This window comes from Chelonoidis abingdonii, chromosome 5 (assembly GCF_003597395.2).
Source record: "Chelonoidis abingdonii isolate Lonesome George chromosome 5, CheloAbing_2.0, whole genome shotgun sequence".
Classification (NCBI taxonomy): domain Eukaryota; kingdom Metazoa; phylum Chordata; order Testudines; family Testudinidae; genus Chelonoidis; species Chelonoidis abingdonii.
The window spans coordinates 92390954-92414564 of record NC_133773.1 but is presented as its reverse complement, the minus strand read 5'-3'; the positions used below and the strand labels follow the sequence as shown (position 1 = coordinate 92414564).

At 42.7% G+C, this 23611-nt stretch overlaps 1 protein-coding gene across 2 annotated transcripts in view; it reads right to left on the bottom strand.

Moving 5' to 3' along the window:
- KDR (kinase insert domain receptor) overlaps nucleotides 1-20646 on the bottom strand; it is a 43330-nt gene extending 22684 nt beyond the window's left edge. For both annotated transcript variants that reach the window (XM_032782511.2, XM_032782513.2), the window contains exons 1-13: nucleotides 20421-20646; nucleotides 17087-17177; nucleotides 15956-16152; nucleotides 13572-13696; nucleotides 13081-13249; nucleotides 11444-11583; nucleotides 10891-11062; nucleotides 8978-9089; nucleotides 8719-8882; nucleotides 7101-7257; nucleotides 5353-5476; nucleotides 4752-4860; nucleotides 518-862 (exon numbers count right to left, since the gene is read on the bottom strand). In XM_032782511.2, coding sequence (XP_032638402.1) covers nucleotides 518-862; nucleotides 4752-4860; nucleotides 5353-5476; nucleotides 7101-7257; nucleotides 8719-8882; nucleotides 8978-9089; nucleotides 10891-11062; nucleotides 11444-11583; nucleotides 13081-13249; nucleotides 13572-13696; nucleotides 15956-16152; nucleotides 17087-17177; nucleotides 20421-20478 — 1963 coding nt within the window. In that variant the 5' untranslated portion in view covers nucleotides 20479-20646. The remainder of the gene's footprint in view (nucleotides 1-517; nucleotides 863-4751; nucleotides 4861-5352; nucleotides 5477-7100; nucleotides 7258-8718; nucleotides 8883-8977; nucleotides 9090-10890; nucleotides 11063-11443; nucleotides 11584-13080; nucleotides 13250-13571; nucleotides 13697-15955; nucleotides 16153-17086; nucleotides 17178-20420) is intronic.
- Nucleotides 20647-23611: the final 2965 nt, after the last annotated feature.

Below are 23611 nucleotides of genomic sequence, written 5' to 3'. Positions count from 1 at the left end.
CAGCCACCGGCATTCTCTGTGCTGAAACGCTGCACTGCTTTTATAACAATTTTAAAGCATGACCACAGTTTCAAACTCAAAGGGTCAGTCAAACCTTAAGTCGCAAGTATAACGAGATCATAGATGTGGAGCTATCAATTTGTGCCACTGTTTGTGCCTATCAATAAAGAGACTTCATTTGCCTGCACAGCACAATGCCCTGCTTTTCCACACCAGGCCTATTAACCCTTCCATTGCTCTTCCATAATAACGGAATACAAAGTGTGCCTGGCCAGTTCATCAGCAGCTCAACAGATACATTCTGCCTGGACTTGACCTCATGCACCTGACATGTTAAAGACAGTCCCATTATTAGCAACTGCTTAAATCCCTTCTACAAGTGAGCACACCTTTAAATTGGTAACGTGCTAGGTCCTACAGCACTTGAGGATTCCTGCGACTGCAGTATCTTTGTTTCTGGCTATACACAGTCTGTGCATAGAACCATCTACTTTGGCATATGTAAGTGGGTTCATACCTTGAACAGTGAGGTGCTTGACAAGACAGTGTTGCATTTTAGTCTTTTTGTCCTGGGCTATGCAAACATAATCCCCTCGATCTCGAAGAGAAATGTTATGGAGGATAAGTTCCAAGGTAACATTTTCACCATTGCTATTGGAAACTGTGACATTCAGCTTCAGAAGGTCATTCGGGTTCTTGCACACAGGCATTGGCAATCCCCCAAGGGGTCTCTGTGAGGTGCGAGGACTCAGTTTATACCAGGTCAGGTTTTCAAAGGTGAATTTGTCCGCAGTACACTGCAAGGACATGTTATCCTTTTCAGTGGGCTGGTTTGTAGGTTGAAGGTTAATTTCAAGACCTCCTGCAAATTAAAAATAGCTCATTAAATAGTGCATTTGTTATATTAATAAAATTTCTTTCCTTTTATATTGAGTAGAAAAAGGCATTTTGAAAATCAACATTCACAGACTTATTGGGTTTGACTCTCTAGTGCTTTGAACCTTGTTTCACACTCACTTTGCCCAGGCATAAATGACTTCATAAGGCACTGGAGAATCAGGCCCATCGTTCACGTTAACAACAACAACAACAACAAAATCACACACAAGCAAAGCCCAACGAAGGTCTATGTAATTAATAGAATCGTCCTATGCAACCTCGTACTGTCCTCAGCATTAACTGCCAATTTTTGTGACTGGATTAAAAATATCATTTAGACCAAGGTTTTCAAAAATGAATGCCTAAAGCTAAGTTCCTAAATCCATATTTAGGCACATAAATATATGATCTGATTTTTCAGGGTCCTGAGAAGCTAGAAGCTCTCACTGAAGTCACCCAGTTTTGAAAATCTGGATCTTAGATTTTATAGAACCATACCCCTGGAAGGGACCTTGAGAGGTCATCTAGTCCAGTCCCCTGCACTCAGGGTAGGACTTAATATTGTCTAGACCATTCCTGACAGGTGTTTGTTCAACCTGCTCTTAAAAATCCCCAATGATGGAGATTCCACAACCTCCCTAGGCAGTTTATTCCAGTGCTTAACCACTCTGACAGTTAGGAGGTTTTTCCTAATGACCAACCTAAACCTACCTTGCTGCAATTTAAGCCCATTGCTTTTTGTTCTATCCTCACAGGTTAAGAAGAACATTTTTTCTCCCTCCTCTTTGTAACAGCCTTTTACGTACTTGAAAACCGTTATCATGTCTCCTCTCGGTCTTCTCTTCTCCAGACTAAAATTACCCAATTTTTTCAATCTTCTCTCACAGAATCTTCTCATGTTTTCTAGACCTTTAACCATTTTTGTTGCTGTTCTCTGGACTCTCTCAAATTGTCCACATCTTTCTTGAAATGGGTTGCCCAGAACTGGACACAATACTCCAGTTGAGGCTTAATCAGCGCGGAGTAGAGCAGAAGAATTAATTCTCGTGTCTTGCTTACAATACTCCTGCTAATACATCCCAGAATGATGTTTGCTTTTTTTGCAGTGCTGTTACACGGTTGGCTCATATTTAGCTTGTGATCCACTATGACCCACAGATGCCTTTCCACGGCACTCCTTCCTAGGCAGTCATTTTTCATTTTGTATGTGTGCAACTGATTGTATGGATTCTGTTAATTTCATAACACTATTTAATTTTTCTCTTGTTTGTAGGTCTTTATAGCTGTAAATGCCTAACCAACGTTGCAACCAAATATCCTGATTTGGTTCTCACTTTATACCAGTTTTCACACTACTGTAATTCCACTGACTTTAATGGAACTGCTCATATACTTACAGTTATTTGCAGTGTTGTTGTAGCCATGCTGGTCCCAGGATATGAGAGAGGGTATGTCTACACTACAGGATTATTCCGATTTTACATAAACCAGTTTTGTAAAACAGATTGTATAAAGTTGAGTATACGCAGCCACACTAAGCACAATAATTTGGCGGTGTGTGTCCATGGTCCGAGGCTAGCGTCGATTTCTGGAGCATTGCACTGTGGGTAGCTATCCCGTAGTTATCCCATAGTTCCCGCAGTCTCCCCCACCCACTGGAATTCTGGGTTGAGATCCCAATGCATGATGGTGTAAAAACAGTGTCACGGGTGATTCTGGGTAAATGTCGTCACTCATTCCTTCCTCCGTGAAAGCAACGGCAGACAATCATTTTGCGCCCTTTTTCCCTGGATTGCCCTGGCAGACGCCATGGCATGGCAACCATGGAGCCCGTTTTGCCTTTTGTCACTGTCACCATATGTGTACTGGATGGTGCTGACAGAGGCGGTACTGCAGCGCTACACAGCAGCATTCATTTGCCTTTGCAAGGTAGCAGAGACAGTTATCAGTTGTTCTGTACCGTCTGCTGCTGTCATGAGTGCCCCTGGGCTGAGGTCGGCCGGGGGTGCAAGACAAAATGGAATACTTCCCTGAGTCAATCCCTCCTTTAATAGTATCTAAAATAGAGTCAGTCCTGCCTAGATATGGGGCAGTGGATAGAGAACAGAGAGCAAGCCACTTCGTGTCAGATCCCACAGAAATATGAGCTGCATGCCATTCTAGGGGGTGCCCCTGCAACAAAACCCCACCCGTTGCTTCTTCCTCCCCCAACCCTCCTGGGCTGCCAGGCAGGTCCCCCATTTGTGTGATGAAGTGTTAAATTAAAGAATGTAGGAATAAGAACTAATGACTTGTAGTGAGATAAATGGGGGAAGCAGCCTCCAGCTGCTATGTAGTTCCAGGCCGGACATTAAATGGTGCGGGGAGAGGGAGCCCAGCAGTCCCACTGCTATGGTAGTCCAGGCAGTACAGATCTTTTCTTTACACAGGCAAAGAGAGGGCTGATGGAGCTCAGCCCACCCCCCAGTTGCTATATGAGGACAGTTTACCAGCCGTTCTGTACCATGCTACTGAGAAAGACCGAGGAGCATTCCTATTTTACCCAGGTGCCCCGGCCGACCTCAGCCTGATGCCAGCCAGGAGCAGTCACGGGGTGATGATGACGAGGAAGCTACTAGTCTTGCACTGTACCCATCTGCCACGGGAAGGGAGGGAGAGGATACTGCTGTGGCACTACCGCAGATCGTGTCGTACCAGCACATGCAGTAGACATAGGGTGACATTGAAAAAGTCAAGCAACAATTTTTTCCCCTTTTTTTTTACGGGGGGAAGGGGGTAATTACAAGCTATACCCTGAACACCCCGGACAATGTTTTAACCCTACAGCATTGGGAGCTCAGCAAGAATGCAAATACTTCGGAGGACTGCTGGGGACTGTGGGATAGCTGGAGTTCTCAGTCCCTCCTCCCTTCCCTTCCCATGAGCGCCATTGATTCTTTGGCTTTCCGGTTACGCTTATCACACAGCACCTGTGCTGCTGGACTCTTTATCATAGCCTGGAGATTTTTTTCAAATGCTTGGCATTTCGTCTTCTGTAACAGAGCTCTGATAGAACAGATTTGTCTCCCCATACAGCGGTCAGATCCAGTATCTCCCGCACGGTCCATGCTGGAGCTCTTTTTAGGCATTGGGAGACGTAGCATCGCGCAGCTCTTAGGTTGTCGGTACGAATTTACAGAGGATACCACGTCTGGACAAAACAGGATCAACTCGAATTCTCAAAACGCTTTGCGCAGTATGGCTTTTCCTCCCTCTGACCTGGTCACTGCATCCGAGTTCAGATTGCTGTCCAGAGCGGTCACAATGGTGCACTGTGGGATATGACGGAGGCCAATACCATTGATCTGCGGCCACGCTAACCCTAATCCGATATGGTAATACCAATTTCAGCGCTACTCCTCTCGTCGGGGAGGAGTACAGAAACCCGTTTTAAGAGCCCTTTATATCGATATAAAGGGCCTCGTTGTGTGGACGGGTGCATCGTTAAATCGGTTTAAGGCTGCTAAAATCAGTTTAAACGCGTAGTGTAGACCAGGCCAGAGATAAGTTATATGAGGTAATATATTTTATGGGATCAACTTCTGTTGGTGAAAGAGACATGCTTTTGAGCTCTGTGTAAGCGCAAAAGCTTGTCTCTCTCTCACCAACAGAAGTTGAGCCACCAAAAGATATTGCCTCACCCACCTTGTCATGCTTAAAGTTAGAAATTTGTTTCAATGCTGAATAAGGACCGTATTTAGTAGGCATAACAGAGATGGGTCATCATGAGGGCTTTGAATCAGACAAATGATGTGTTGAAGCTGGTATCACTAGAGAAGCAGAGGGAATGAGATTAATTTACCACGGCTATGCAATCAACAAGCTATACTTACTGGTAACATGAAAGGAGATAACCCTCTCACCCACTCCAGCTTTGTTAGTAGCCACGCATCTGTACAAAGCTGACACATTTGCTGCTTGAATCACAAGGGTGCTGACAGTCTACAAGAGAACAAACCAAGCAATTTCATACTACATTAGTGCCAAAGGGCTTAAATGAGTCAAACCATAAAAGAGATGGGTGCCTTGCCACTGTAAATTCCTGCACAATACAAATCAATGGTGCTTCTGGTACCCAGGTCATACTGGAGGTTGATGTGATATTAAAGTTTTTCCTAATGTCCAACCTAAACCTTCCTTGCTGCAATTTAAGCCCATTGCTTCTTGTCCTGTCCTTAGTGGTTAAGAAGAAATTTTTTTCTCTCTCCCTCCTTTTAACAGCCATCTATATGTAGATTTCTATATATGTATTTTTAAACTGTGTTATACTAAAATTAGCAGTAGGTTCCCACATTTTTTTCTGCTCATTAATCTCCAGGCCTTTCTCTATTAGAGTTAAACTTAGTTGATATAATGTTCACAAATACATGAAATACTGAACGGAACTCTCAAAAACGGGTCATTCCTAACGAAGACAAAGGAACATGAGCTCACCTTCATTTTCCCAGCAATAGCAACAAACTGATTTTTAATTCTTTCAATCTGATTTCCGCCCTTTCTGTCAGTGATGTCTTTCCATTTCTTACATGCATAAGGATTGATTCCCAAACCAACTTGACTGAGAAATAGACAGAGAGATACATTTTAGGTATGGAAAATCTCAACCTTCAAGAGATCATTTTTGTTCAGTTTAGAAAAAAATATCAGAGATGGAACAATGGTCATGTTATAAAACTGAGAAATGTTCCTGAAAACTTTTCTGTGTAATTGTACATACAACCTTCCAAGACCTTTGTCCTTTATAAAACTAGGAATTCCCAGGCCTAGAGGTAAATAGCCTAATTAATCTGCGTAAGTCAGCCCAGTCAGGATACTTGGAGGGAAGCAGCTATTTTGGGAACAAACCTCCAGTCATAAACTGACAATTCAAGTTAATTTCATTCAAAAGAAGACAGAGAGACATAGAAATCACTGGACTCCTTAAAAGAATTTCTTTAAGACAGTGGCTCTTGTGTAGGAAGTGACCAGGCACCAAAAGAAGCTAGTGGAAGTCATTTTATAAACAACAGGAAAGCAGAACACTTTTTTTTAAAAAAAAGGAAGTCTGGCCTTGTGCTAGGCCCAGATAAGGGAAGCTGCATGTATCTTGGTCAGGAGCTCTCTCTATCATTGGCTACCATCAATCAGTGCAGTTCCTTTGAGATACGCTTTTACATAGATAACAAGCAGCATCGTATTCAGCAGCTGATTGGTGTAAAAAAAAAACCCACAGAGAACTGCAAGTCGCATAAACAGCAAATTTCCTGTGTGTGGTGTTGTGTGTTTGTACTTGCTGCCGCCCAACAAGGTTTGACTGATGGGCCCACAGACGTGTTTGGAATCCAACGAGGCAAGATGCCAGCCAAAAAAGGGTCAAACACAAGAAACAACAGTGGCAGAGTTTCTTCCGTGGTTAGCCCTGCCCTGGGGAATTCACTCCGTGCAAGAGCCCACCAGACTCCAGGTCTGGCGGTCTCCGTGTAATGCCACCTACATCTAGCTCATTTTGACTATGTTTGACATCCTGAGGGCAGTTTGGGCCTATTTGCTATAATATGTAAGAGCTTGACTTAAATGGAAGCGAAATGGGAACTTTGTTGGCAAACATTGTCCAGCAGCAATAGTTACTGAGCGTGGTTCTGTGGCTGACATCTCATTTAGTCATTTACATCTGACAAAAATCAGGGTACAAAATGCCCCTCATTCTCCAGTCTGGCTGAGTCGCATCAGTGCAAGGAAAGGTGGCTTTACGCCACATCTGTAGCTCGCCAATCCCAGAGATGACCCTAGCAGAAGTTAGAGCAGCCTTAGAGCTGCTCTAACCCATGCCCAGCTGCCAATGGCCCTGAGGGCCTGTTTCAGTGCAGGGGGAGAGGGGGAGATAATTAAAGCACTGAAATGGCTCCAGCCATTCCCCCTTTCCCTTGATCACATCACCTGTGCAGGGCTGCAAGAGGGGTGGTATAAAGCCACTAAACTGACTCAACACCACCCAGGGAGTCCCCTTACATTGAGGAATCTCCAAATTAAATTGGATTTATAACCCTTTTGCACTATCAAAGTGCTACCCAGGGGCTTGGCTGCTTAGTGTTTGATTTTGTGCACTTTTATATTTTTGTAAAGAGCCTACAGCACTTTAAAAAAATCTGTGACTAGTTACAGAAATGAAGCGGTGCAGATTAACTGACAAATTATGTACTTACTTAGGGCGGAAAGTACAGTGTTCCTCTAACTGCCAGTACCACTGGATATTGACTGGGGCCGGAATGGCATAGACTGTGCAGGTTAGGACTTGAGTAGTCGCATACTTGTAGGAATCAACAGGAGCCAACAAAGCATTCTCCCCAATCTGAGGTGGAACTGTAGGAAAACCCTGCATGTTACTTGCACAGACCATCATAAAGGAGCAACATTCTTTGCCTTGTGCCATTGTCTCTAGCTAACAAGAACACAGTTTGTTCTGAAATGTACAAAGTTTCTTTCACAGGGGCTTCTCTCTCACTGTGATTCCCATACGCCTTCCAGGGTCTGAGCCTGTGTGATTCTGAGTCTCCCGCATGGTGCTGAGTTCCCACAACTCCAGGGCCGGCACTTCCATTTAGACGGCCTAGGCAATCGCCTAGGGCGCCAGGATTATTCGTGGGCGGCATTTTGCCGGAGGGGGCAGCAGGTGGCTCCGGTGGAGCTGCCAGAGTCGTGCCTGCGGAGGGTCCGCTGGTCCGTGGCTCCAGTGGAGCTGCTGCAGTCGTGCCTGCAGACAGTTGGCTGCTCCCGCGGCTCTGGTGGACCTCCCGCAGGCATCACTGTGGCAGCTCCACCGGAGCCGCAGACCAGCGGACCCTCCGCAGGCACGACTGCGGCAGCTCCACCGGAGCCGCGGAACCAGGGCGCAGGGCAGCGAAATTGCCATGCGCCTAGGGCGCTAAAACCCCTAGCGCTGGTCCTGCACAACTCCCACTGACCTCAGCAGGGAGCAAAAGAATCAGGGAAGAAGTGCGCTGACTTCACAGAGTAGCTTCAATACAAGCCAAATGTTCAGCAATCCTTCCGTTGCTTACTTACAACTACCCCTTACAAATTACCCTTCAGACAGCCCTTTCCTTCCATCACCATCCCCAGCCAAGAAATTTATATTACTTCCAGCATTAGGTGACTGGCCTCCACTTCCCACTGTGCCCGCACCTAAACCGCACTGTACTTAGCAGAGCTGGTCTTTTGAAGACCTACTATTTTGGAAGCATCTAGACAAGTATGTTTCCTGAGAAGCAGCATGGAGGAGGGGTGCCGGGGAGAGGGGAATGGCAGGGGATGAAGCAGGGGAGGCCAAAACAAAGCTGACAGTGGCAGGAAGGATGGGCAAGGCAGATGACGATGGTGGGGAAGATTCATGATACAAAAGCAGCATGAGAGAGCACAGAGGACAGGAAAAGAGCAAGACACAGAGGCAAAGAAATAATATACAGAAAATAGAAAACAAAAATCCTTTTATCCAACAACAAGGAAAACCTGAAACCTCCTGAGCTGTAAAATACAGCATGAGGATCCAGCTGGAGACAGATTCAGCGGATGGTTGAAGCAACATCCAGGCAAGGTTTGAGATGGGACTTCTTTCCTGCATCCCCCTGACGTGGTGGTTTTGAATCACCTCTTTTTTTTTTTTTTTTTTGCCAAATTTAAATCTGGATAGTACACAGATCATGGGGAGCATAGGGCTCTAAGAGACAGGACTCCTACCAGCTCTTTCTGTCAAGGAAGAGTTAGTACTCTATACACACACATATACAACAAAAGAGGAAAAGGCACTGTTTATATCTCATTTACCATTCACAGCCAGGTTAAATGTGTGTCTCTGTTGCTCCTTGTTAACGGGGTTTGTAAGCACAATGGTGTAATTCCCAGCATCCTTTTCACTTGCCTCAGTAATTGTTAATGTGTAACCAAGTTTAATGGTGTGATTTGTGCTGATGGCTTTTCCATTTTTATACCTAAAGAAAATACATGGTAACTTGAATACTTTAGAGCGTCAGCTTGACATATAATACCACAATCTGTTTTAAAGGCATCACATTCTGACTCTTACCATTTTGCTTCTGGTGGAGGATAGCCTGTAAATCTCACAGGGATTTTGACTTGGTCTCCTACCCTTGTCTCCACCACAGACCCCATTCTGTCCAAAAGGATAAAAGGTTTTTCTGCAAGAAATTAATTGATGGGCTTGAAACAAAACATTGCCTTTCTATATTGCCAGAAATGTAAACTGTCTCCCATTTGGTTTAGTGTTTAATTGGAGATGAAAGGCAGCAGATGTAAATGACAAAGTGGTCCATGTACCAGCACAGGCACTTGCAGTATTACAATCCATGAGGTAAATCCTCAGTCCAGGGCCTAGCACAACTACTGGGGCTGAGCACTAGAGAGATCCACTAGGGCAAAGGGGAGGAGGGAATCCTCCACAGGCTTCAGAGCGGTTCTGAGGCAGTGAAGCAATGGAGCACGCCTGTGTGGGAAGGACAGGACAGGACAGGACAGGACAACATACATAGCAGTGGATCCTCCAGCCCCAACCTGCCTCTGGCCCATGTCACATCCGTAGGGATGCTCTGTGCCACCCAGGGTAGGTAGTCCCTCTCCTCTGACCATGCCTTCTCCTTCATCCCTTGCACAGAAAAGTGGACTAATTCCATGACCAGGGGACTCTCGACTGCATTAGATGCAAGAGTTTGCTCTCAGCTCCACACCTCAACTCTCAGTCCCAATGCTCTGTCCTACCTAGCCGCTGTTGTCATGTAACAAAAGAAGCAATGCAAACCAAGTGCTGTAAAGTATGTGTTGGGTAACACAATATCGCATTTAAACCTCTCCAAGGTTTCCACTTACACAGTCAGACAAAAAGGGCTCAATTTTTCCATTTCAGCACATAACAGTATTCAAAACTGCACATGATACAATTACATAATTGGGCAGAAACTGAAGCTATCTATCTGAAGTTCTGCAACCCCAAAAATCCCACAACTCTGAAAGGATTTACACTACTTTTCTGCAACCACAGAAAGCAAAATTGTAATCAGCCCAACAGCATGAGTGGCCTTTTGGCTAAGATCAAATAGAGTATCCGTTTAATATCTGATACAGCTGTGACAGAAAAGGGGGAACTGTTTCTTGTCCTGGCAGAAGAATGGACTATGGTCAGTTTGAACTGAAAAAATCAAAATGCTGATGCTGAAAATCAGACTTAGTCACAACTTCAAGTCAGCCTTAGTGCTCCTGTGTAAGACATACAGTACATCCATAACTAGCAGTGCTGCTGCACTAGTTAATATTGGACCAAATCCTGCAATTCTTTCTCATTCATTCAAAAAAAAAAAACCAGCTTTTTGTAGCCAATGGAGTTTTGCCTGATTGAGGACTGAGGAAGGATACGATTTGGCCGGAGTCATTTCCTCTGAGTCATTTCCTTATGACCAAAAGTAAAGCTGAATCCAATTTTCAGAATGCAAAAACCACAGGACTCAAGCTGGACTCTTTCACCCTTACTCATGCAAGTAATACCTTTCTCTGCAGGTAGCCACAATGGAACTACCTGTGGAATCAGGTACTATTCAGTATGAGGAAGAGTGGCAGAGTCTGACCTGAAATATACAGTTTCAACATTACAGTACCACATAGGGAGAGATTAAATAGAGGGACTGCCAGCCATTCTGAGTTTTAGTGTCACTTTTTCTAGACAATGTAACAGTTTTCAGTGATAATCACATATAAGGTCCTAAGAGAAAACCCTTTAACATTAAAACAGAAAAACCTTGAGCTATAACAATTCTACTAAAAACAACTAGAAGCAATGGAAACACTGTGGCTGACAGTTCAAAGCAGGCTGTTTATATGACAAACGTTTTGATTGACATACTGTGCAGCTAATTGCTTTCAACTTATGCATTTTCCATCCCAACAATCCCCACCTATAAATATCCAGAATTAAATCAGAGAATTCCATACCATGGACAATGACATACGTGCTGTTTTTCTTAGTCATAAGGCCACTGAATGCTGTGCAGTTGTATCGGCCTCTATCATTTAAGGTCACATGGTCTATGGTAAGAGTGCTTACGAACTTCTTCGGCTCATTCCCTGATGATGTTTTTAAGTCTCTGACTTTAGCATGTTTTCCCTGTAACAGAGTAAAAGCTCTAAGAAGCAGTTCATTCCAACTCTTCCCCCAATCCTCCATACCAGTGGCAGATTAGCCACTGGGCCAATGGGGACTGTGCCCAGGGGCCCTGGCCAATTGGGGGCCCCTGGAAAAATGGACACCCCTACACCCTGAGCCACTCCACCCGGAACTCCTTCCTGGGAGCGGGAGAAGCCCTCACATTCCATCCCATTCCCCAACAGTAGCGCTGGGCAGGCAGAGCAGGGCAAGCCCCCACGCCCCAACTCTTTGGAAGCTAAAATAACCATGGAAGCTAAAACACAGGAGCATCCTTTTGTATTTCTAGCAAGAGCTTCTTTCAGGGCTCCAGGGCACGGTATTAGCAAATGATTGTTTTACCTTAATGGAAGGGTAGTCCCATTTGAAATCAATTCCAACATTTGGCTCAGTCCTCACAGTACAATTTAGAACTAGTTTCTCCCCTGCTGCCAGCTCTATTTGGTGATGAGGGTTCATAGTTAAGTCATAAATTCTGTATCCTGGAAGAAGCAAAAGGAACAGAGTTTGAAAAAACATTCTGCTGAATGACGTAAGGATGCTGCTTTCCCAATGGCATTTACTCTCTCCCTTAGGAGTTACACCCACACAGCAGAAATCCCAGAAGCTTGAGTGCAGTGGGGAGATGGACATACACCCAACTTCAAAAAGTGGGGATGAAAAGGGTAAGGGTGCCCAAAAGTTGTATTGACACACAATGGGGCTCGGGCAAGTACAGTCTACTTTCAGATTTTAGCACATGCAGCGTGAGTGGACAACTGTGAGGCCATTTGCCAGAAGCTCCCTCATGGTCAGACACAATAAGATAAAAGAAGCTGACATGGTGAGATATCAGTACTTCTAAGCTAGAGTCAGAGAGAGATGTTTGGACCAGATCCTGGGAGTTGCTAAGCATCCTTAACTCTTATGGAAGCATTTCTTGGCCCCTTGCAATATTAGAGAACACTCAGAGGAGAACCTCAATGGTGAACCACAAAATTCACAATAGCATGGAAACAAACCCCACTCCCCAAATATTATGATAGACCAAAGTGGGCATCAGGTGATGTGCTTGGAACTTTATCACCACCAATAACTTGGCATTAGCAAAACTGTCTAAGGCATAAAACGTGTAATAAAAAATGTAAAATATGACAAAACATATTCAGAAATCCCAAATGACTCAAAATCAGACAGAGGATGATGAATTGTGGGGAAATTGCTGCCCCTAAAGGAAGATGGAGTGGTGAGATACTCCCTATTTTTCTCTTCCTGTCTTTAGGAAGCTCCAAGTCTAGATGAGAATGTGCTGATCCTATCTCACCAAAGCCTCAGTGTCACAATGAGGCTCAGGAGGTGGGAGATTGGCCTCTTCCAACTCTGGAGCTGGGAGTGTGCTCAACAGTCCAGGAGGAGGTCCTTGCAGTCTCAGCATGGGTAGAGGCCTAAGAGGAGTCCTCACATTGCCCTGGAGGAGCAGGTAACTTCAGTGTGTCAGAGCCGTATTCATCCAGTTAGGCCCAGGATATTAGTGTGCAGGGAAACAAGAATTTCTTGGGGTCAGGCCAGGTTTTGCATTTCTAGTGTGACGTGCTCCCCTGTTTCTCTTCATAGCGAGCTAGAACCCTTTCTTCTTTCCTGAGCTGCTAGTGATGCTTTGGGGTGCCTGTTCACTCTATGCTGACATTCTTACAAAAGAGTGGAAGTTTAGGAAAAATAAAACCCTGCATGATTGAAAAAAGCAGCATCAAGGAAGAGCAGGTAAAATCCCAAGCACAGATGCCAGTGATCCACCCGAAACAGAACACAATAACATTTTCCCTTTAAATTCAGGTGTTGTTTTTTTCCAAAGGAATACATATTAGAACATGTGTTTTATGTTAATTGTATTTTCAGTATTCCTGATCTACAGTCCAATTAAATGTAACTGCTCAATATGTTGCATCAAGCAAAATAGCACTGCCTAAAACAATGACCATGCAGAGTAATCTTTGGCTTACCTACAACCACAACTATGTACATCACAGACTGGTAACTTTCATCATCTATTTTAGCTTCACAGAAGACCATGCCCGCATAACTGATCAGGTTACTGGGTATAGTGAAGCCTTTTTTATTATCCCATGAGATTGATTTACCATCAGGAACAAATAACTTTTCTGGATACCTCTGTTAAAAGATCAGTAAAACATTCAGTATAATTCCAAAACTAAACAAATTCATATTGTAAGTCTACTATTTACTACAACATTCTGGATCCAGACTTGCCATTCTGACTCAGGCCACATTCTCATTGCAGTCAACAGATCTTTACACAAGAAGTGTCATTTGTTAGTATAGTTATAGCATTCCCATTCTGTTCGTAAGTTTCATAATTTCCAAAGATAAAAAGCTCTTTTTAAGCTATCTATTTTAATCCACTGTATTTATGTAAATTGACATTTAGCTAATTCTAGAGATAAGTAATGAAATTATTTGACTTTTTTCTTACCGCATAAAGTGATACATTGAGATTTGATATGGATCCAAGACATGGAATCACCACTGTTTTGTTCCCAGTAATGTATATAACATCAAGTTGGTCACTAACTGAAGTCACAAATGGAGATCTGTAATCTAAAATAATATCTGATTTGAGTTTGTTATAATGTCTTCGTTTGAAAGGACACAGCATGCTAGTTTTTCCCTTCTTATTTTTCTTTATTTTCCTATCTATGAAGTCCTTTTCTATTTGGCAAATATTTGTATTTTCTTGTATGTGAACGGAGATGAAATTGACATCACTATTAAGTTTAACTCCTCCTCTTTTTACAGTACCATCATGCCCAAATACACATAAATGGAGTTAACATAATTCTGGGTGCCTGACCCTGGATGTCTTTACTCAGTCAAAACTCCAATTTAAGTCAGTGTGATTTCTGCCTGTGTAAGGACTATAGGAATGGATTCCAATATTAGTTATCAGTAGCTAGGTGCTTCACAACCCCTAAAATAATGCAAAAAGAACAGGAGTACTTGTGGCACCTTAGAGACTAACAAATTTATTTCAGCATAAGCTTTCATGGGCTATAGCCCACTTCTTCGGATGAATAGAGTGGAACACACAGACAGAAGATATTTATACATACAGACAACATGAAAAGGTGGAAGTACCCATACCAACTGTAAGAGTCCAATCAAATAATAATAAAATAAAATAATGGCTATTCTTTTTTAAATTCTCAACAATAAATAAGCGGCTTTATAAACAAACCTATATATTATCGACCAACTTTTCAAAATTCTGACCATAAATTGTAGTAACAAAGCTGTGCATGCAGGCGTGCACAGATAATTGATGTCAGATAATCAACAGTGAAAATAGTCAGGGCCTTAGTCTAATGCCATTCTGTGTGTGCAGCTATCTAAACTGCATGCATAACCAAAGGCTTTGCAGTTGCATCCACATGCATTTTATATGGGCACAACTGAAAGCATGAGTCTATCTGGATTTCCCCATCAGAGTTCAACAGCTGTAAGGCAGACCAAATTTCAGACTTGATCTGAGCATTGTCCTGTTAGATAATACAAATGTGAGTGCTATATACAAATACCCTATAACCCTCGCATGTGTGAAACTCCTACTGAAGTCTACAGTAGTTCTGCATGCAGACAGATTAGATCCCAGTATTGATGTGTGGGCTAGGATCTGGAGAAGTAAATTAGGCTACTTGCTGCACATATAGATTTTATTAATTATGGGAATAGGGACTTTTCTATTTATGATAAGTAGCATATTGACGTAGTTATTCCGCACAAAAATTTGCATACAGAATGTCAATTTCACAAGGCCAAGAATTCCAATATCAGGAAATTGGTCCCAATTTTAATTGTAAAGTCAGCCTGGTCAGCAGGACAGGAGGAAGGGCTGCAGGCACACAAACATTTGGAAGCTGAAAGACAGGAGGACAAGCTCAGCATGAAGTAATCTTTTATGTGATGCAAATGCCTCACTTACACCTTAAGGTGATCATTTGTACCATACCTGAAAAATATCTCCAAAAGCTGCCACTGAGAAGAAAAGTTGTGATCAAAGATCTCACAGTTTACTATAGAAAAATGTTTCTACCATCACAGCTAAAATATATGCTAAGTTTCTGCTGTTGCATTGTTCTGTTTACTGTTTCACCCACACAAATTTATATGGTGTAGGCAAATGTATCTCTGTGATATCATCTGCATAGAACTAATAAGGTTAATATAAAATACAAACTGAGAAAAAGTTGTTTTTTGAGAGCCAAATACATTTGGCTGGCTTTTTGTATATATTTTTGCGTACAAATTGTGTTTCCGCATTTTGGCTGAAAATGGATGTATTGAAAAACCATGAGATGCCATTCTGCTATGTAAACTTTGTAGTTTGATCAAATGGGAAATGCTAGAAGTCTCATGAAAGAAGCCTGATTTCCCCCACTTCCTTAACTGTTATGATGAGAGTTCCCTCTCCTGTTTCAATCTACTTTAACCACTTATTGGCACTTTAAGGGACAGTTTCTGCAGTCATTTACTATATAGAATGGCCATAAACTTCAGTTGGAGTTCAATGAAAGGAGAGACTGCAGGATCTGGCACCTATAGAATGGACATATATTTATATTCTTTTTTCCCCTAAAACCTTGAGGAAAAGTGGACTGGTAACTGCTTTCTTCTTAAGCTGACAGTCTCCAGCTTACAACTGTTGATCTTGAGGCATATGCTTTGCCAAAAAGGCTTTTCTGTGGGTAATCCAATGAACATTACTTCAGAACAAAGCTTTTTGAAATGCCTGTTACACCATTGTTTCTTTTTAATCATATTGATAGGTAGGAATCCCATAAGAATCTTGTAACCACCTACCTTGAACATAGACATAAATGCTTGTAGTTGCCTGGGTGTCCCTGTAAAAGCACTTGTAGTCCCCAGTGTCATTCCCTATTACTTTTGTAAGAGTGAGCATCTTACAATAGGGGCCATCCCTGCAGTCCGCCACTGCAACATGTTTCTCAGAACTGCTCTGATTATTAGGCAACAGCCACTCCAAAGCTCTTTGACCACTAGCAAAACAAAGGAGGGAGATGTATTAGGGCAAATGGGGCTTGCTATCACCATGCCAGGAAAACTCAGTCCTACTCATTCTTGAATGGTCCATTTTAATTTCAAGACAAATAGCTATTAGACAAACTTAATTATTTAACATTAAGAAACATGCTAAATCCGATAAATGAGTGTAAGATGCTCAATTCCGCACAGCTTCAAGAAAGTTTCTTCGGGCTTGGTTACATTGGCACTTTACAGCGCTGCAACTTTCGCGCTCAGGGGCGTGAAAAAACACCCCCTTGAGAGCTGCAAGATGCAGCGCTGTAAAGTGTCAGTGTAATCAGGGTGGCAGCGCTGGGAGCGCTGCACGCTACACCCATAAGGGATGTGGTTTACAAGCAGCGCTGGGAGAGCTCTCTCCCAGCGCTGCAGCTCTGACTACACTCACACTTCAAAGCGCTGCCGCGGCAGCACTCCCACAGCGCTGCCGGGGCAGCGCTTTGAAATTTCTAATGTAGCCATACCCTTCATTTGCATATTAAGAGGTGATGAATCTAAGCCACACAAACAGTCAAAAAAGGGAGTAATCGAGGTGACAAGGGCTTTGCTTAACCCTTAGCAAACTCCACTATGTTCCAGCGTACTCTCCCCAAACCCTCCTGTTTGCACCCCATCTCTCCCACACAGGGGAGTAGCTAGGGCTACCCAGGGACTACCTTAATATACCTAACACACTAGACTCTTGAGAACATCCCCTGATTAGCCAATAGCTTTTGTTTTGTTCTTTAATCCCCTCATGATGTAACCCTCTAATACTCATCCCAAGGCCTACAGTGGAGAAGGGGATGGGGGAACAAGGAAAGGAGAGTAGAAGGAAGGGTCCACCTCTATATCCAAATTAAATTAATAAATCATTCTTATCATCATAACGCAGGCCAAAGTTGCCCTTACCTGCAAGTAATATTTAGAGTATCATTTGCAGTTATTGTAAGAATATCTTTTTGGATGCTAAGACTTGGTGGATCTGGAGAAATGAACAAGCCTGCAAAAATAAAATCAATAAATTAATGTGCCAAAAACATATCAGATTCAATTAGAAAAGCACTGTATGAATGTATATGTATGTAGCATGTTTTAAGTTGACCTATTTGCTTAATGTGTTAAACTGTTCTACTGCTTTCCACACATCCCAGTAGAAGTTCAAGAGCTCTGTCATAACAGGAAGAATGGGCAGATGGTCATGAGCTAGCAGAATAGCTCTGCAATTCATAAAGCTCGGGTGGAGTTCCTGTTGTTCTGCATTACCAACTTCAAGGTCTAACAAGAGGATATGGGACATTGAAATAAAGTGAACCTTCATCTGATGATCTCACTCCCTTGGGAAAGGTCTTATAATAAATTGAATAATAAATTTGCCAAGGCTGCTGATTAACAAATTCTGCTAAGAGTTATTTTGCATAGTGCATCATGAACTCAAGGTCATCTGACCCAGTCTTGTTTTCCTTTATCATATTTTCTAATGTGTTTCCTTTGTTGCCTGAAACCCTAAGAAAACCTGTTCCTATCAAACTTTACTTGTGTGATTGGTTCCATTGCATTCAGTGAGAATACTCATGTCAGTTAAAGCTTGCAAGATCATTTCCAATATTTGTTCTGACGTAACTGTTCAGTAAGGCAGTTTGCGCAAACTTTCAAAGAACACAATGAGATGTTTTCGGCATTTATTACTATGCTCGCTCCCTTTGGGAGTTCTGTGTCCGTAAAGGATGAGTACAGAGATCTGAGTAAGTTCTGAAACATTACCTTGGCCAGACAACGTGGAGCACTTGTACAACAGAAGAACTGATGCAAATACGGATGTACAAGGAGTCAGTGAGTGAACTTACACAAGAAAATGAACAGTGATGGTACTAGCATACCCGGACACATGTCATTAATCTTTTAACTGTCTGGAAGAAACAGACTAGTCTCCATAACTAAATGTAGCTAATACAGTAATTGTAAAGTCTGAGGATGTGATACTGAGTCTGATTCTCCTTTGTGTTGCACCAGTTTTATGCCAGTGAAAGTGCAATATCTTTAGTGAAGTTACATTGGCGCAATGTAGCAAAGAATTAGGCCTGTTACATTTCCCAGCCATCACAAAAGCCATGAATAGTGCAATCTCTCAGTACTAAAATTAAACAAATGTTTCTATACCTAGCAGACAAGCCCATCTAATAAAAGGAATATGTTTTAAAAATGCAAGAATTATTTCTTCATTATGAACAGGAATTTCTTCTACAGCCTTCTTTTCTCATTTCCCTTCTTTCCTCATTTCAATGCTTCTGATACCATTCAAGTCCGTGATTATAAAGCAGCAAGATGCCAGGCATGGGAAGGAGCCAAGTGAGTTATATAGAGAGACAGCTCTGATGAATGGCAATAGAGTTGGTATCAATGACAGTAAAGTCATCTTAGAGCTGGGGCTTCAATATTTTTCAGGATTTCATTATATTTTTATCAAACCCTTCCTAAGGAGATTCTTTATTGACAGTAGGCTTCAGATAATTGATTTCTGTCGCACTTTACTCTAGAAAGCCACCACTAATGTAAAAACTTTAATTAGGATGGGAAATCAAATCAAAATCAAGATATGCATCTTACTCTCTATCATAGGCATTGCAAATCATGACTTATCTAATCTAACTATCAAGTAAACAGGGTTAAATCTTCCTAGACCAAATCCTGCTCCAATCTGCATGCCTATAGCTCCCATGCCTTCAACAAGACTAGTGTGCAGATAAATAAAAGCAGAATATGGTCTGTACTAAAACTGAGATTTTTTCCCCCTCATTAAGTGTTGCTTAGACCTAAAAACTAAGCTAAAGATAAGCTCCATTTAGTCAAGGATGTTCAGTCTCAATCAAACTGTGACCAACCTCTGTCTAGATTATTTTCTTCAAGGTAGAACATTATGCTTTTAAATACAATTGCTCGTACGCATATCTCTAAGGAAAATGCATTAACTTATGTACGCATTTTAAAAACCCATGATGTACTAACACTAGGATCAATAAAATAGCATTATTTATTGGATAAACATCCGTGTCTGACATTAAATTAATATCCGTTTTATAATAGTCAAAATGTTTATTTTTGCTCCAAGCATAGGCATTATTTTAATTAATTTTAAAATTCCTCCCTATATATTTAAGATGCAATTTCTGCTAATATATTAACCTCAATATGATTGTTTTCACTTGGCTTATTCTCAGTTTCTGTAACCTCCACTAATAGGACAGAGAATAGAACTAAGGTATCATGCTAAATGTAAAGGATTTTGTACTACTTATTCCCCATCCAGTGGTATAATGAACTGGGGATGTTTCCAGCCACTGGAATTAGTCTTGCAGAGGCTGTAGAGGCAGGGGTTCGTTGCGTTGTGTCTTGCACAGCATATTATTAACTCTCCGCAGATAGAAGGAAACTCCTTTTTCTCTCTTTTTTCTTTCCTTTCATTAAGATTTGGTTTGGGCACGGGAAAGTTTGGCAGAACTGTCCCTCGATTCCTGTGTTTTCTAGAAAAGATTCAGGGGTGAAATTATGGCTTCAACGCCCGACATGCTAATCAGACTTCGTGGTCTCTCCAAATTCTCCTTGTAAAGCAATAGCCTATGCACCTGCCTACTCTCTCATGCGAGGAGTGACCAGTCAGGATGTCCTGCCCTTTGCAGCACCTGAACTGTGATAAGGAACAGCATTCCTATGGAGACCTCAGGGGAAGGACGAGGGCATGGCCAAGGCTAACATCTTTAACAACAAAAATAGCTCTGGGGCAGATCCTCAACTGGAGGTGTAAATGGTAATAGCTTCCCTTGACTTCCCTATCACAATTCACTCCAGCTGAAGATCGTCCCCAGGCCACCAGCAAACACAATCCATGGACACAGGGTGAAATCCTTGCCTTACTGAAGTCAAGAGCAAAACTCCCATTGACTTCAGTAGGGGCAGGATTATTCTCCCCTGCCCCCGCCCCTGTGTCCGGAGTATGGCTCCTCCGAGCCTGCTCGCTTCGGGGGCAGGAGCAAAACTCACTTCGCATCCCGGGGGGGGCCTCTGGAGATGGCCCTCGCCCTGCCCCCGTCAGAGCAGCTGCCCCAGGGCTCAGGTATTTCCAGTCGCGGCTTCTCAACCTCGTGTCCCAGCATCTGCGCCCCACTGGCCCAACGCCCCACGGGAGGTGTCCCGAGCCGCTCCGCGAACTCCCGGCGCGCACCGGCTGCTCCAGCCCAGCGCCCCTTACCTGGTGCCGGCCGGGTCCCCAGCCACAGCAGCAGCGCCAGCACCACCCGGAGCTCCATCGCAGCCCTGGGACTGGGGGTCCCCACGCCCGGACACGGACTCCGGCTGCTGCCCGGGCGGCACTCGGGTGCCTTCTCCGCCAAGCGGTAATCCTAGCCCCGCGGGCAGGGCTGCTACTGGGGCGAGCCTCTGCTACGCCCGGGGTGCGGGAATGATCGCTCAGTGCGACCCGGGGGCTTTGCCAAGCATCGCAGCCGCCTGCCTCCCTGCAGCGCTTCTACTTTGTGCAGGGGGAGGAGTCAGACTCCTGCGGACCCGCCCCTCTATTCGCCTGGCTCCGCCCCCACAGGGGACCTGGGGGGCACGTGTCCGCTCAGTCCGGTGTAGCCCATTTTGCTTGTGACAAGCCCAAGGCAGCACCCCAGTCCTGCGCTTCGCTCCCAGCTTGTAACACTCACCTGGTCTTTTATATGGGGGACCTCACCTCCGACTCTCACCTCCTCTGCCTTCAAACTGGGAGTAGAGCATTGGTCTGTTAAGGCATTTGGCTGATCCTGCAGATTCTTTAAACCAAAAACTTCACAAAGGAGCTCCAGCACACTTAGCTGGTGGTGGCCCCTATATATGTATAGATAGATGTATATGTATTCTTCTGGTTCAGGTGTGCTGTTATTCACTACTGACTGTATATGGCAGTACATATGTTCTTGGATCTCCTATAATTTCAGTATTTCCTCAGTGTGTCTAGTACATCCTTGATGTTTTAATTAATTGTACCAGGACTGTGATATTTCCAGCCATTAAACTATTTCCCATTCTCACTAATGACCAAATCAAGTTCTTTTTACTCAGACAGCAATACCATTGACACTAATGGGATGGTTGTCTTTAATAAGCCTTGCAGGTTTTTGGTCCACTCCTGACTATAGATATAGTGATATTCAGATGGTGAAAAGCATCTCCAAGCTGTTAAAATATGTTTTTCTGCATACATACAATACAAAATGGGAGTGATAGCAAAAGCATTTTTTAGAGCTTATTGATACACTTGCATTAAAGTAAATGTTGGCAGTTCTTTTACAAAAGGTCCTCTTTTGGGGAAACAAGTGCACGTTTATGAAAATTTTTAGCCATATACCTTTTGCATTAGTCTACTTACCAACAAATCTGCATGTGACAATCAGAGCAAAGGAATTAGTGAATCAGCCAGTAATTCTAGCTGTTTTACTGTATTTTACTGTTTTTGGAGATCAATACAATTTCCATTGAGATTGCTTCCCTGCAGCTCACTGAAAGACAGAGTGGGAGCAGCTAAATTTCTATATTGATTTCTGCACACAGATCCAATGAAACATATTACAAGTAAAAGAAGAAACACATAAATCAAAGGAAGTGAAGTGAGCAACACTGGAACAAAATGTACTATTATTCTCCTGACAGCACTTTATTATGTTAGGCCAGGAAATCTGCAGCCTTTTTTAAAGACATCTTCATTATCCCATAGGTGGGGTTAGAGGCACTTCTAAGTGATTGTGAAATCTCTGGGTGTGACTGCTAAATATCAGACCACTGCTGTGGCTGGTTGTCAAATGAGGTGTATATTTATATATTAGTGATGAATACCTGGAGGGAACCATAGATATCTGTCAACTGTGGTGACTTTGGGCTAGATTGTGACTAGTACTACACACCTACATAGAAGACAGAAAAAAACCCAACCCTTAATTCCTGCCTGGGCTAACATGGACATTGAGGCCAGGCATACAGGAGTAAAAAGGCACATTCTCAGTCAGAGAAGACGGATGGGGAAGGGAACAGCCATGACTTCTGCTGAGCAGCACAGCTGAACTCACATAAGGACTGGGGGACATAATTTGCTACAGACCAGTGACAATTCCTTCCAATCTCTCCCTGGAGCAAATGGAAGCAAAAAATTGTGCCTGAGAGTTGTCTCTGAAAGCACAATGACTCCCATCTCTACACCTGGGATGCTGCAACTCAGACTCCCCTTGCTCAGAGCTGCCCCTTCAGATGCAACCTAGCCTTTAAAGATTTGAATTCTGATACAAGTCACATGCAGAAGTTCATATTTATTAGAAATAATATTTTCTGCGTAAATAATAGAACAATGATACAGGGGTGATTCTTAAGTGCTTAAGTGACTTCGGAGCACATGTCTCAGTGGCTTTTAATTCCATTTAAATTCTCAAGGAAACTGTAAATTGATCAGCCATGGCATAGTGCTGATTGAGCTTCATCTAAATGTCAATTCTGAAAGTGAAAATTAATTTTATTAGACCTAACCAATGCTGTAAGTAAACATTGCATTTTCTTCCTTGTTTCTGGTTTCAGAGTGGTAGCCATGTTAGTATGTATCAGCAAAAAGAATGAGGAGTACTTTTGTCACTCAATTACAGACCTCAAAGTCGCAATACTCCAAAAAAAAACCCTTCAAAAACAGACTCCAATGAGAAACTGCAGAATTGGAATTAATTTGCTAACTTGACACCATTAAATTAGGCTTGAATAAAGACTGGGCATGGATGGGTCATTACACAAAGTAAAACCTATTTCCTTATGCTAATTTTTCCCCTACTGTTACTCACACCTTCTTGTCAACTATTGGAAATGGGCCATCCTGATTATCAGTACAAAGGTTTTTCTTCTCCTGCTGATAATAGCTCACCTTAACTGATTACTCTTGTTATAGTTAATATGGCAACACCCATTTTCCATGTCCTCTGTGTATATACATCTTCCTACTGTATTTTCCACTGCATGCACCCGATGAAGAGAGTTTAGCCCATGAAAGCTTATGCTCAAATAAATTTGTTAGTCTCTAAGATGCCACAAGTGCTCCTCATTCTTTTTTCTTGTTTCTGTTACTGAAGTGATGCCTAAAATAAGATTGGCTAAAATTATGGGAGATGATAACCCATAAAAAGTGTTTGCCCTAAAAACAGCTTAGCCAGTTAACAAAGCAAGTCAAAATAAAGGGAGAAAATGAGAATCACTAGCATGAAAATATTACAAGGTCCAATAATTGTATTTTATTGTAATCACTTGTAACTCACTTTACTGCTCCTATATGCAAGCAAATACATTAGAACAAGCTTCCTAAAATATTGTTTGTACAAAATATAGCACTACACTGAATTATTTAATTCAATGAGATGATGTGCAGTTATAACT